Source organism: Schistocerca americana, chromosome 1 (assembly GCF_021461395.2).
Source record: "Schistocerca americana isolate TAMUIC-IGC-003095 chromosome 1, iqSchAmer2.1, whole genome shotgun sequence".
NCBI lineage: Eukaryota > Metazoa > Arthropoda > Insecta > Orthoptera > Acrididae > Schistocerca > Schistocerca americana.
The window spans coordinates 877,915,025-877,930,734 of NC_060119.1; the positions used below are offsets into that span (position 1 = coordinate 877,915,025).

General features: G+C 44.3%; 1 protein-coding gene across 2 annotated transcripts in view; it reads right to left on the reverse strand.

The window, feature by feature from the left end:
• Positions 1-15,710, reverse strand: part of LOC124614128 (RING finger protein 10) — a 101,368-nt gene that overhangs the window by 44,582 nt on the left and 41,076 nt on the right. For both annotated transcript variants that reach the window (XM_047142919.1, XM_047142920.1), the window contains one exon: positions 12,973-13,272. In XM_047142919.1, coding sequence (XP_046998875.1) covers positions 12,973-13,272 — 300 coding nt within the window. The remainder of the gene's footprint in view (positions 1-12,972; positions 13,273-15,710) is intronic.

Sequence of the window (15,710 nt, forward strand, 5' to 3'; positions counted from 1 at the left end):
CTGACAAATTTTGAGATCTAAAGGGTAAGTTAAGACCTAAGTTGACAATCTGTCTTTGCAGCTATGGTACAAGAAACAAGAATGAAAATATATACTGTTTTTAGATGGAGAAAGCAAGCCAAATGGTATGTTTTATTAAGACCACCGATTTTATTTTACTGCAATACAACAAGACACATTTGGTGACAAAAACACATTTCCTTGAAGTCGCAAGACCAATTTAGAATACCATCACTGATTTCAGAAATAACCTCAGAAAAAAGTAGGCCGCTTGAAAGACGTGTATAACGCGGGGAAGAATGGGGTAAACCAACACTGTAGGAGGCCACCAATAAAATGTTGGTTATACGATGTTCATTACTGTCGGTTATTACCCACTGTGTTATATCTATTATTTTACAGGTATTGTGCGTTTTTCCTTTCAAGAATTATATGAGTAGCGACTGACAATTTTCTTCTCCTTATCATCCATACTTTCCAACATATAACTTGCTTTTGAAGTGCCAAAATGGACTAGAACAAATAAAATTTCTATAGAACGCCAGACTGTACAAAATATTTGCGGAGAGACAGTCGCAGTTCCTGAAATCCATCGGTCATTGCATCTGGCCAGCTGAGGAGGACCAGTTCTAGGTCCATGGATAAGCCATGAAAATCTGCTGCATTATGCCACACACAAACAGACCCTGCCCGCAGGCAGATCAGCAAGACTAGATCCAATGGGCAGTCTCTGCACATTAGTTGAAATGTATGGCTTCAGATCGACAGGCCTAATCCATTACAGATACCCAAAGAAACGGCCTGCCGTTTCAGCCCGTTGTGGAAACCCACTCATGTGGCCAACTATTCACGAGCCACAGACAGCGTGTTGATGAAGTGAGACCACTGTGATCAATCCAGGCAACAGATAACTTGTTCAAATACTCTGAGAATCAATCATAATGAGGATAGGTAGCAAATCACCGTGAAGATGATTGCTAAGCCATAGACAGACACGTAGAATCACACTCTCACAACTAAACTTTAAGCCATAGCTTTTGTCAGAAAATGAGAGCGCGCACACACACACAAAATCACTGACACAACTCGTGCACACACAGATGCCGTCTCCAGCTGCTGCGTCTAAAGTCTCTGAGAATCAAAACCACTCCTCACTGCCTCTCATTGGCAGCTGCTAGGCTAGTGGCAGGAAGTGCTTGTTTCATTCAATGAACTATTCAAAATTTTCTAAAACAATACTAATTCTGGTATTTTTCACAAAATGTGTATTTCTGAAGTCCTATATCTCCAGATCCCACCGAGATCCCATGATAGAATTTTGCTATATGTATTAAAACATTACAAACTATATTTGATAATTTTTTTGTATTTTTAGAACTGCCATTTTTTGAGAAATTTAAATTTTAAAATTTTTAATTTTTAAAAAATTTTAACCCTTATCTCGTGGCATATCATACTAAAGCCCCCTTCAACAGCTTTAAAATGAAACCACTCCCAGGTTTATATCATCACTGGTTTATATCATCACTGGTTGCCAGCCTATAGGCATGCAAAGGCACCAAATGATGAAATTTCTTCATAAAAATTTAAATCTTTAAAAATTAATAACTTCAAAAATAATTGTGCTTCATTACAGAAATTTGGTATTTTTCCGTAAGTCCATGATATATTGCTGCATACCACAAATAATGGAAATCTGAGATACCAAGTCGGGATCAGTGTGTTGATTTGACATGAAACGACCCTCAGACGAAGCATACGGGCTCAGTTATTTATACCACATATTATTTTAATTAGATCTTGGTATGTTTCTTTAATAGAAATGGAATTTAGAAGCAATTTAACGTTTTTGAGAATCCTACTTTGTCTTCAGGATACTTTTTTTTTTTTTTTTTTTTATAGAGACAATACAGTTCAGTTGCATTACTTAAAACAAGACTTTTCGTTCATAGATATTTTGCTGGTGCTCACTTTGTCTTTTTTCCCAGGCATTATTCTCATATTTTCGTCATCTAAATAAAAACACACTACTTTTTGCACTGTACCATGTGACAATGTCTTTCCTCTTTTCTGCCCAGCCATCGATAAATTAACCTTCTCCATTAAAAGAGCTCTTGCTTGTCGTACCAAATATTCAGAAACCTGAAATTTGGAACTGACTTTCTGTCGAGATCAAGTTGACAGCACAAGAGTAAGTAACTGAATTTTTTCACGATTATTTCCATATTCAATTTTCTGTTTGATTTTGTCCACGAGTTCATCATGATGTTTTGCCTTTTCTTCCAGTTCTGTTAAATCACTATCTGGGATAGTGCTTGCATTTGCTGCAGCCAGCTCAACTTGATATGTACGTGAAATTTTAGTTTTGAGAGCCCCAGTTGCTGATTTCAATTTTCGTTTGGCTGTTGCATACCGACTATTCCAAGCAACTTAATGCAGCTTTGCAGGAAATACTGCTAAGCTAGTTAAGCACAGATTTTTCAGGAGTCCGCACCTTCACATTATTGCCATTTATATAGTCTGGTGATGAGTCGTCACTTGCTTGCTTTTCACTGATAATTTTGATACAGGTTGGGCACATTTTCTCCCCAGGAATAAAGCTAAAGCCTCTCATTTTGAAGGTCTTTGCTTTTCTAAACTAATTCCACACAATCCAGATGAAACAGATCATTTACTCGTCAGTTCATTCACACAAGTCAGGGCATTATCACATATATCTTGCAGATACTGTCCAAGAAAACACTGCTTACTTGTACTTCCCATACTGCTTCAGTCATAAAACCAATATTTGTTGTAAAAAATTCAAAAGATGATTGGTGTAACCTAAAAGGTAATTAAATAATGAAAAAGCAGTCCACCCCACCGTTTCATTACAAAAGTGTTTCACATTATTACTGTAACATTAGGGGACTTACTTTTGTTGTGGAATTAATAGTTTAAAAACTGCAACAATTGAATTTTTAATCAATAACTGACTCTTGGTACAACTCAGTACAAGAGCTCAAAACTACATGCTCGGTGAACACATGACTCAAAACAAAGGTACTGGGTGATGCAATACGTGTAGTGGCAATAAAACTGAGTTGTCAGATATTTGTTCCTAGGGTAAACCAGTGTAGCCAACTTCAGCAATTTGGTGGTGACATAGTAGTCATGACTTAGCAGTAGTCTACTGACTGGTTTGATGCGGCCCGCCACGAATTCCTTTCCTGTGCTAACCTCTTCATCTCAGAGTAGCACTTGCAACCTACGTCCTCAATTATTTGCTTGACGCATTCCAGTCTCTGTCTTCCTCTACAGTTTTTGCGACATAATGGAATATTTATAATAATATTGTAAATTTTTCCAAGGTATCAATGAGGGAGCAATACCTTTAAAAAATTATAATGTCAGTGCGTGGATTTTGTTTAAAAGAAATTATTTACAATTTTTTCTGAGATGTACGCGATGGATATTTCACTACAAGAAGCATGACTATAAAAATATAAACCTTCCTCTTCAACTAAAAAAAATTCAAGCTTCCACTGCAAAAACTGCAGGAACTATTGCATTTTTAAATCATAAAGGAGCTCGCGTCTATGAAAGCCTCCTGAATCTATACGACTTCTTTTTATCATAAGTGAAAAAGTAATGGACCTGAAACATTCACTTCTTGGAAATGTGAATGTATCTAGGTAAGCTTCCACTACCCAAAATGTCAAGGATATGCGTGACAATGGATGTCACTTCCTAAAATTTCTGGATAATTTGACACAGAACGATCTGGTAGACAAGACAAAAGACAAGACAGAAAAAAGGTAAGTAAACTGTTCCTTAATTCAAAAGTAAATGCCATAATGGTTAATACATTTATCTCACTGAGAGACAAGATGGTCTATACCTTCATGCAAAAATTTCTGCAACTGGTCAGGGAATGATGATTATACAGAGGCTCTTTGCCATAAGCAGATCATAGGCGACAAATATCTTTCTTCAAGGTTTCAAAAATTTGGAAACATGGCAAAAGATAAGAACGGGTTGCTGTTGTTGTTGTTTTGGGTAGGAGACTCGACAGCAAGGTCATCGGTTTCATCGGATCAGGAAAGGACGGGGAAGGAAGTCGTCCGTACCCTTTTCGAAGGAACCATCCCAGCATTTGCCTGGTGCGATGCAGGGAAATCACGGAAAACCTAAATCAGGATGGCCGGACATGGGTTTGAACCATTGTCCTCCCGAATGCGAGACAGGAACGGGAAACGGGGTGGTTTTTTTTTTTTTTGTTTTGTGGTTTTAGGGCACACAACTTCAATGGTCATTAGCGTCCTGACTACGTTAAGAATGCACCGCGAGGTACAAGTTTAAAACAACAACTAAAAGGGAAAACACGATAAAAGACAGACTGACAGGCATAGGATTAAAAAACAGCATCATCAAATGTCCTTAGAGAGGTTTGTCAAATTGATAAAACGAAGAAAACGAGCAGCTGCTCATGGGTCATCCGCTAAAATGGCATCTAAAGTACATGGCAGGTGAAGATCTAGACGCAGTGTGTTAAAATCCGGACAGGACATTAAAATGTGGCGGACCATCAGCAATTGCCCACACGGGCAGAACGGCGCTGGCGCAGCCGTCAGCAGATGGCGATGGCTGAACCAGCAGTGTCCAATGCGTAACCGGGCCAAAACGACCTCCTCCCGCCGAGAAGGGCGGGAGGAGGACGTCCAAGCCACGGGAAGAGGTTTCAAGCCCCGAAGCTTGTTGTCTGTAAGTGCAGCCCAATCGGCATGCCACAGCGATAAAATGCGCCAACAAATAACCCTGCTACAATCTGATGAAGGGACACAACAAGAAGCTGTCCGAGGCTGGAGGACCGCAGCTTTGGCCGCGGCATCTGCAGCTTCGTTCCCAGGGATACCGACATGGCCAGGGACCCACATAAAGCTAACCGGAGAACCGACGTCCACCAGCTGCTGAAGAGAGCGTTGGATCCGGTGCACGAAAGGGTGAACCGGATACGGATCACTGAGGCTCTGGATGGCACTCAGGGAATCGGAGCAGATGACATAAGCAGAATGTCGGTGGCGGCAGCTGTAAAGAACAGCCTGGTAGAGGGCAAAGAGCTCAGCTGTGAAGACCGAACAATGGCCATGGAGCCGGTATTTGAAACTTTGTGCCCCGACAATAAAAGAACACCCGACCCCGTCATTGGTCTTGGGGCCATCTGTATAAATGAAGGTCATATTGATGAACTTCGAACGAAGTTCAACAAAACGGGAGTGGTAGACCGAACTGGGGGTAACCTCTTTTGGGAGCGAGCTGAGGTCAAGGTGAACGCGGACCTGAGCCTGGAGCCAAGGTGGCGTGCGGCTCTCGCCCACTCGAAAGGTTGCAGGGAGTGAAAAATTAAGGTGTTGAAGGAGGCGACGAAAGCGAACTCCAGGGGGTAGCAGGGCAGAGACATACAACCCGTATTGACGGTCGAGAGAGTCGTCAAAAAAGGAACGATAAGACGGGTGGTCGGGCATTGACAGTAGCCGACAGGCATACCGACAAAGCAGTATATCGCACCGGTAGGTGAGTGGCAATTCGCCAGCGTCAGCATGAAGACTCTCTACGGGACTAGTATAAAACGCTCCTATCGCAAGTTGTAAACCCCGATGTTGTATGGAGTTGAGGCGGCGTAAGATGGATGGCTGTGCAGAGGAGTATACGAAGCTCCCATAATCCAGCTTGGAGCGGACGATCGACCGATATAGACGAAGTAGGACGGTTCGATCCGCTCCCCACGACATACCACTGAGAACACGGAGGACATTTAAAGAACGGGTACAACGGGCAGCCAAATATGACACATGTGGAGACCAGCTAAGTTTCCTGTCAAATGTAAGACCTAAAAATGTTGTTGTCTCCACGATTGGGAGAGCAACGGGACCGAGTCGTAAGGACAGTGGGAGAAACACTTTGTAGCGCCAGAAGTTAATACAGACCGTCTTCTCGGCAGAAAAACGGAAGCCATTGGCGACACTCCAGGAGTAAAGACGGTCAAGAGAACGCTGAAGACAGCGCTCCAGGACACGTGTACACTGCGCGCTGCAATAGATGGTAAAATCGTCCACGAAAAGGGAGCCTGATACATCAGCTGGGAGGCAATCCATTATTGGATTGATCACGATGGCGAAGAGAGCGACGCTCAAAACTGAGCCCTGTGGCACCCCATTCTCCTGGCGAAAGGTGTGACAGGACAGAACCCACACGTACCCTGAACTGTCGATCCATTAAAAAGGAACGAATAAAAAGAGGGAGGCGACCGCGAAGGCCCCATGTACGCATGGTGCGGAGAATGCCCGCCCTCCAATAGGTGTCGTAAGCCTTCTCCAAATCAAAGAACACAGCCGCGGTCGGGCGCTTCCGCAAGAAGTTATTCATAATGAAGGTCGACAAGGTAACCAGATGGTCAACAGCAGAGTGGCGCCTACGAAAACCACATTGTACATTGGTAAGTAGGCGTCGAGACTCGAGCAGCCAAACCAATCGAGAGTTAACCATTCGCTCCATCACTTTACAGACACAGCTGGTAAGCGAGATGGGGCGATAACTGGAAGGCAAGTGCTTGTCCTTCCCCGGCTTAGGAATCGGAACAACAATAGACTCGCGCCAGCATGCGGGAACATGACCCTCAATCCAGATGCGATTGTAAGTACGAAGAAGAAAACCTTTACCCACAGGAGAAAGGTTCTTCAGCATCTGAATATGAATAGAATCAGGCCCTGGAGCGGAGGACCGTGATCGGCCAAGTGCGTTTTTGAGTTCCCGCATGGTGAATGGGGCATTATAACTTTCATGATTTGAGGAGCGGAAGTTAGGTGGCCTAGCCTCCTCTGCCTGTTTGCGGGGGAGGAAGGAAGGGTGGTAATGAGCGGAGCTTGAAACCTCGGCGAAAAAGCGGCCGAAGGCATTGGAGACATCCTCAGGGGCCACAAGGACGTCATTCGCGACCGTCAAGCCAGAAACTGGTGAGTGGACCTTAGTGCCAGATAGCCGGCACAGGCTACCCCAGACAACAGAAGAAGGAGTAAAACTGTTGAAGGTGCTTGTGAAAGCAGCCCAGCTGGCTTTCTTGCTTTCTTTAATAATACGACGACACTGAGCACGTAATCGTTTATAATTGATACAATTCGTCACTGTAGGGTGGCGTTTAAAGGTGCGTAAAGCACGTCGACGAGCACGTAAAGCGTCTCTACATGCTGCGGTCCACCAGGGGACCAGTACGCGACGTGGAGAAGAAGTAGGGTGAGGGATGGAATATTCAGCAGCAGCGAGAATGACTTCCGTGAGGTGTGCGACCTGACGATCGCAGCTTGTGAAGGTTTGATCCTGAAAGGTCGCCCTGGAAGAGAAGAGCCCCAGTCTGCCTTGGAGATGGTCCAACTAGAGGAGCACGGAGAGGGGGTACGCTGCAGGAGATGGATAAGACACGGGAAGTGGTCGCTCGAATATGTATCAGAAAGTGCATACCACTCAAACCGGCGTGCAAGTTGGGGAGTACATATAGAGAGGTCTAAATGGGAATAGGTGTGAGATGTGTCCGAAAGGAAAGTAGGGGCGCCAGTATTGAGGCAGACAAGATTGAGCTGGTTGAAAAGGTCTGCTAACAGGGAGCCCCTTGGGCAGGATGCTGGAGAGCCCCAAAGGGGATGGTGGGCATTGAAGTCTCCAGTTAACAAAAATGGTGCAGGTAGCTGAGCAATAAGTTGCATCATGTCTGCCCCGGTAACGGCAAATGACGACGGAGTGTAAACGGTACAAATGGAAAATGTAAAAGTGGGGAGAGTAATGCGGATGGCAACTGCCTGCAGGCCGGTGTGCAACGTGATGGGATCGTAGTAAATATCATCCCGGACCAGCAACATAACCCCTCCATGAGCCGGGATACCTACCACAGGGGGTAGGTCAAAACGCACAGAGGTGTAGTGTGCCAAGGCAATTTGATCGCATGGGCGTAGCTTCGTTTCCTGGAGGGCTATGACGAGCGGACGGTGCAAACGGAGCAGCAACTTCAAGTCCTCTCGGTTGGAGCGAATGCTGCGAATATTCCAGTGAATAAGTGCCATCGTAAGAAGAAAAGGAAGATGAAAGAAGGGGTCACCTCGAAGGCCGCTGAGGGCCTGGCTTCGAGCGAGAACTGCCGCCGCTATCAGTAGGCGGACAGTCATCGTCCATTGGGTCTATAGGTTCATCGGCCATCTTGGGAAGATGGCCGGGAGGGGGAGTTTCCTCCGCTGGTGAACGCCCAGATGTTCGGCTACCAGCAGTGCGGCCAGGCGAAACGGATGACGGCCTGGGGCGGCAACCGCTGGGTGGCGCAGGAGAAGAAATGCGCCGTGGCGGAGAAGGAGAACTGTGCTTCCTATGAGCCTTCTTGGAAGGTCGTTTGGTGGAAGTACCGATCGAAGGCTGGGAGGTCGAGGTACGTAGGAAGTCTGCACGGGACGGTTCCTTCTTTAAGGACCGTGCATCTGACTTCTGGGTCTTCGTCTTAGCAGAAGCTGATGAAGGGGCTGGTGTCTGTGGGGTGATGGGAGGAAGACGAAACGTCGACCGCGCGATCTTAGCACTGGCCGAACGGACGACTGTGGTGCTGAAGGTCAGATCGCATGTCTGGGTTGCCACCTCCCTGGTAGTCCGAGGAGAGGCGAGGTGAGGACAGTACTGTATTTCCCCGCTGGGAGCAGCGTGGGCTTCCTACTAGCCAATAGCTTGCGAGCAGCCGAGGTGGACACTTTCTCTTTGACCCGAATTTCTTGGATACAGCGTTCTTCCTTATAGACAGGACAGTCGCGGGAGGATGCGGCATGGTCACCCTGACAGTTCACACAACGAGGAGACGGAGGTGGACAGTCACCCTCATGGGCATCCCTGCCACAAGTGACACATTTAGCCGCATTGGAACAAGACTGTCGAGTGTGATTGAAACGCTGACACTGGTAGCAGCGCGTAGGTGTCGGGACATAGGGGCGAACAGAAATAACCTCGTAGCCCGCCTTGATGCGCGATGGCAGCTTAACACTATCGAAGGTCAAGAAAAGTGTCCGGGTCGGTACAAGGTCATGGTTGACCTTTTTCATGACCCTATGGACAGCCGTCACGCCCTGCTCAGCGAGGAAAGATTGAAACTCCTCGTCAGTCAATCCGTCAAGGGAGCTAGTATAGACTACACCACAAGACGAATTCAAAGTTCGGTGAGCCTCCACCCAGACAGGGAACGTGTGCAGGAGTGTGGCCCGAAGCAGTTTCTGTGCCTGAAAGGCGCTCTCAGTTTCTAGTAATAAGGTACCGTTACGCAACCTGGTACAAGATTTGACAGATCCGGCTATGGCATCTACACCCTTCTGGATAACGAAAGGGTTGACAGAGGAAAAATCCTTTCCGTCCTCAGATCGAGAAACGACGAGGAACTGTGGGGCAGGCGGTAGTACTTTTGTCACTGGTGGCTGGTCATGTTTCCGTTTTTGGGCAGAAGTCGAGAGAGATGGAGTGAAATCCATTGCGGAGGAATCCCCCATGATTGCCAGCGTCTCCGATGGCGCGCTCCTTCCTTGTGGGGACCCTCTCAAAGGGCACTCCCGCCTTAGGTGAATGTTTACACCTCAGGTCACACCTCCCGAGAAACAGACGGAGGGACCAATCGGCATGGTCAGAAGGTATCAACTCAGGCAATCACCCCTCCCCGGGCCTGGTCTTTACCAGGGGGTATGCGCGTGCCTTACATGTCTACCCAGGGTGGGGAATTACGCGTTACCCTGTCACCGGCTACGCGTGCGAACGCGTGGGTCGGCCTTCAGGCGCGCACAGGGAGGAAGGATGAAGAGGAAAAAGGAGAGAGAGAGAGAGAGAGAGAGAGAGAGAGAGAGAGAGGACAGACTGTCTCAAACGCCGAGGCGGAGATCAGAGAAGGCAAGGAGAAGAGGGCAATGAGAAGGCAAGGAGAAGAGGGCAATGAGAAGGCAAGGAGAAGAGGGCAATGAGAAGGCAAGGAGAAGAGGGCAATGAGAAGGCAAGGAGAAGAGGGCAATGAGAAGGCAAGGAGAAGAGGGCAATGAGAAGGCAAGGAGAAGAGGGCAATGAGAAGGCAAGGAGAAGAAGGCATTGAGAAGGCAAGGAGAAGAAGGCAATAAGAAGGCAAGGAGATTTTGCAGGGGAAAGAGTAAGGAAGACAGTGAGGTGGAAAAGAGCAAAGAAAGGAACCAACCAAAGGTAGGAAGAAACGAGAAGTGAAAAAAGCAAAATGACTGCAAATAGAGGTCGTGGAACCGTCCGTCTCCGGACGCAGGCGCTAACAGGCAGGAATACCGCGGGCCTATTCTAATCCCCGGACCCGCAGGGGGGGGGGGGGGGGGGGGGGGGGGGGGTAAGCATTCTAGGCAAAAAACCTCTGTCTTGATTTATGAAGATGCTCGCCATTTCAATCTCGGCAGTTTCCTTAATAACAGGATGGGATTCTGGATACGGGTGTAATATACGTAATAAACAGTTCCCAAGTTTTCTATATACACATATATTTTATATGTGACCTATCTATGCCACACAGCGCCTAATGTGATGTATACACCGAACTACTAGCAGCTCAATAAAGCAACAAGCTATTTTGTGACATGGTTTGTCCAAGGACCTATATTACTGACAATACACCATCTTACAAATCTCTGGAGTGCCGTATTACAAGCTGTTCTACAATTGTCCTATTTGGTGCAGACACTCCTCAGCTCCCCTGAGATTAGGTGCAGCTAGTATATAGGCTACCTGCCAGACAGCACAACTGTATGCGTTCTGCACATGTGCAAGGCATATGGCCACATCTCTCCCCATGTTCTCCTGGTGCAGTAGTACAGTGTAGGCTACGAAGTGACTGCTTGACAGCTGGCTAATCAGCTGCTTGCCCATCCCTGCCCATGTCTGGCCGGCTACCCTCTAAATCATATTTGTCGAGTTAGCACTAAGGCAACAATGCAATGGATCACAAAATAAACATAGCACCTTCTGAATATAATGATCAGACCATGAAGACCATAGAGGACCAATGTGTAGATTGTGGCTGCAGAACACTGTCTTGGTACCAGTAATGTGACGGAATATAGCAACACAGAGATTCTGGCATGCACTTCCAGTTACTGGAACAGCGTATTTATGGGAACTGTTTTTGATTAAATTCTGCCTGGAATCCTGCTCCCTCCCTGGTCAAATAAAAGGACAAAATTAGCACTACTTGGTCATTATCTGTTAATAAATATTTCACTTTGCAAAATGCCTGGCATTGGTTATCTTTGGTTGTGTTGTGGCACTAATTGTATATGATGTGTTATCTTTCCGCATATATATAGTCTTGTTTCCTACACGATGTAGCCCTACCCACCAAAGATTTTAGTTGGTATACGCAGTGATCTCTCATGTTATTTTCAGATGAGATAACAGAGGCATGCACTTGCCAATATGTTGCTGTTGTCATGTACATTACTTGGCTGCATTTCTGTAGTTATTTAAAAACTCTATATGTTGCGAGTAAACGAAGTGTCATCTTGTCAGTCAGTTTAAAAAAAATTAATGAAATGATTTGCAATTGGCAGTGGGATTTCTCTCTCTGAGTTGTTTGGATATCCACTGCCCAAGTGATTAGAGGGAATCTCACGTAAGAAATATCCTTATGATAGTTAGCCGAGCAATGGAAGGTTCTGTGAAAGCTTTGTCCTTGCATACGATCTTTCAATGCATCGTATACCTGCTCTATTACCAAGTACCATACACAAGTTGACTTGATCCCTTAGGAATGGATCCATCTGCACCAAGTTCTCCACAGTCTTTGTTTTTTAAAATATCTTTTCTGCATTGTAGGCTCTACTTATAAATGAACAACAATTCTGTTGACCAATTTAGATCACTTTATGCAGTTACAATAATCGAAATTTCACAAGCAACAAACAATAGCAGATACATATATTACCCTGCATGAATGTGCGCAAGTCAGAGCATGTAGTTACACCACAAAAATAATGGTAGCTTGACAATATATGTACCATTACAAGCCATACAAAAGCAGTAGTCTTTCTTCACTTTTACTTTCACTTCATGTTTCTTCTGTCTTGATCAGACAGTGTAGTAAATTACACCAGCAACACAACATTAAACCAAAACTTTTGTTTCTTACGGACACGGATCAATTCTGATGAACTCTTCGTGTCCAAACAACATCTAGTAATTATGGGAAGCATTGACAATTAAGGTATAAAATCTATTTTTTCACTGAAACCCATTGCTTTCCTCAAAAATACAATGAGTGTATTTATGAAAAAAGAAAATACCATGTGATTTTCACTATACCCTCAGGGAAATAGTTTCCCTGTTCGCTGAAATGAACATTTCAAGTTTTTAAAAGTACAGTAACCAACTGAAATCTTGCTTCTATGGAGATTTGTAATATATTAAAAACTTTCAGGGATAGCTGTATCATCCAGAAATCTCTTGAAATTAGACATCTGATGTGCATCTTATATCACTAAGTGACTATCCTGGAACTCAGTACCTGTTGCCTTCTAGAGGTAACAAAAATTTAAAAATTGTAAATGCTATTGTAATCTACTCTAACAGGTAAAATCTTATGTTAAAAATTTGACACAATAAGACAAGTACTACAGTTAGAAATTGTGTGTATCTTGAGGCAGCGTAACTGATGGTGCCAACAGTCAAACGTTACTCATCCAGTATTTGAGTACGAGGGCACTTAGCAACTTCCAACAAACTTTAAGCATAATTTCACATATCTTACAGTGTGTTTCTTTTTTTTTTTTTTTATTTAGAGAAAAGGGGGTTTTACAAGTAATATTCTAAAATCAGACCTATCTCTAACAATTATCACAATATACACGATTTCTAACACTAATGTAACATTGTTCTTGATTATAAGTGTCTTATCTATAAAATTTGTAAATTGTTATTACTCACAATTTGTTCAATAAGATCCCAACTAACAAGTGCATCAGGGTCAGAGATGTATGCTGAATAATCTGCATCAGCACGGACCACAAACTGACAGTTTGCTTGTAAAAACTGCTCCTTGTTGTATTTGTGGCGAAGTGAAACATGGTGGTGACGACCACTGCCACTGCTACCCCAACCAGAACGCCAACTTGTTGTACCTTCTCTTGGTGCGTAATGAAAGTTTAATAAGTGGTTCAAGTTTTGCTTTTTGCTGCTGGGTAGTACAACTGACCCATACTCAGCAATGCTCTCATCCCCTGCTACCTGTATAGAAAAAATGTTTTATTAAAAAGGTAGTAATTAAGTTAGCAGTATATGCAAGAAATCAAAGCAGATCAAATTCCTCCAGCACTATGCCGAAGAGAAAGCGTTTAAATTCCCAGCGATAATTTAAATATTTATAAATAGCAGGATATGCAATACGTTACGAATATTGTCGCAGAAGAAGCTGAGTAGTGCCGTGGTGTAGTGGTTATGATACTAAGCTGTTACATGGAAGATCGCGAGTTCAAAACTAACGTGGACTGTACAATTTTAATTTCTATATACCGTTCGAGTACAGTCTAGAAGTATCCACAAATGTCAACAATCATAGTACTGGAATGCTCTGTAGCTGTATATATACCGTATGTGTTCTGGTTGGAGGCAGTTTGCTCCGTGCTCTTCGACATCTACATCCATACTCTGCACTTGACAGTGTGTGGCGGAGGGTACCTTGAGTACCTCTATTGGTTCTCCCTTCTATTCCAGTCTCGTATTGTTCGTGGAAAGAAGGATTGTCGGTATGCCACTGTGTGGGCTCTAATCTCTCTGATTTTATCCTCATGGTCTATTCGCGAGATTATGTAGGAGGGAGCAATATACTGCTTGACTCCTTGGTGAAGGTATGTTCCCGAAACTTCAACAAAAGCCTGTACCGAGCTACTGAGCGTCTCTCTTACAGAGTCTTTCGCTGGAGTTTAGCTATCATCTCGGCAACGCTTTCGCGATTACTAAATGATCCTGTAATGAAGCGCACTGCTCCCCGTTGGATCTTCTCTCTCTTCTATCAACCCTATCTGGTACAGGTCCCACACCGGTGAGCAGTATTCAAGCAGTTGGCGAACAAGTGTACTTTAACCTAATTTCTTTGTTTTCTGACTGCATTTCCTTAGGATTCTTCCAATGAATCTCAGTCTGGCATCTGCTTTACCGACGATCAACTTTATATGATCATTCCATTTTGAATCACTCCTAATGCCTACTCCGACATAATTTATGGAATTAACTACTTCCAGTTGCCGACCTGCTATATTGTAGCTAAATTATAAAGGATCTTTCTTTCTATGTATTCACAGCACATTACACTTGTCTACATTGAGGTTCAATTGCCATTCCCTGCACCATGCGTCGATTCGTTGCAGATCCTCCTGCATTTCAGTACAATTTTCCATTGTTACAAGCTCTCGATATGCCACAGCATCATCCCCAAAAAGCCTCAGTGAACTTACAATGTTATCCACAAGGTCATTTATATATATTATGAATAGCAACGGTCCTACGACACTCCCCTGCGCCACACACCTGAAATCACTCTTTCTTCAGAAGACCTCTCTCCACTGAGAATGACATGCTGCATTCTGTTATCTAGGAACTCTTCAATCCAATCACACAATTGGTCTGATAGCCCATATGCTCTTACTTTGTTCATTAAACGACTGTGGGGAACTGTATCAAACGCCTTGTGGAAGTTAGAAACACGGCATCTACCTGGGAACCCGTGTCTATGGCCCTCCGAGTCTTGTGGACGAATAGCACGAGCTGGGTTTCACACAATCTTCTTTTTTGAAACCCATGCTGATTCCTACAGAGTAGATTTCTAATCTCCAGAAAAGTAATTACATTCGAATATAGTACATGTTCCAAAATTCTACAACTGATCGACGTTAGAGATATGGGTCTATAGTTCTGCACATCTGACATCCCTTCTTGGAAACGGGTATGACCTGTGCCCTTTTCCAATCTTTTGGAACGCTACGCTCTTCTAGAGACCTACGGTACACCGCTGCAAGAAGGGGGCTAAGTTCCTTCGTGTACTCTGTGTAAAATCGAACTGGTATCCCATCAGGTCTAGCGGCCTTTCCTCTTTTGAGCAATTTTAATTGTTTTTCTATCCCCCTATCATCTATTTCGATACCTACCATTTTGTCATCTGTGTGATAATCTAGAGAAGGAACCACAGTGCAGTCTTCATCTGTGAAACAGCTATGGCAAAAGACATTTTGTATTTCGGCCTTTAGTCTGTCATCCTCTGTTTCACTAGCATTTTGGTCACAGAGTGTCTGGACATTTTGTTTTGGTCCACCTACCGCTTTGACATAAGACCAAAATTTCTTAGGATTTTCTGCCAAGTCAGTATATAGAACTTTACTTTCGAATTCATTGAACGCCTCTTGCGTAGCCCTTCTCACACTACATTTCGTTTCATGTAATTTTTGTTTGTCTGCAAGGCTTTGGCTATGTGTATGTTTGCTGTGAAGTTCCCTTTGCTTCCATAGCAGTTTTCTAACTCTGTTGTTGTACCACGGTGGCTCTCTTCCATCTCTTACGATCTTGGTTGGCACATACACATCTAATGCATACTGTATGATGGTTTTGAACTTGTCCACTGATCCTCAACACTATCTGTACTTGAGACAAAACTTTTGTGTTGAGCTGTCAAG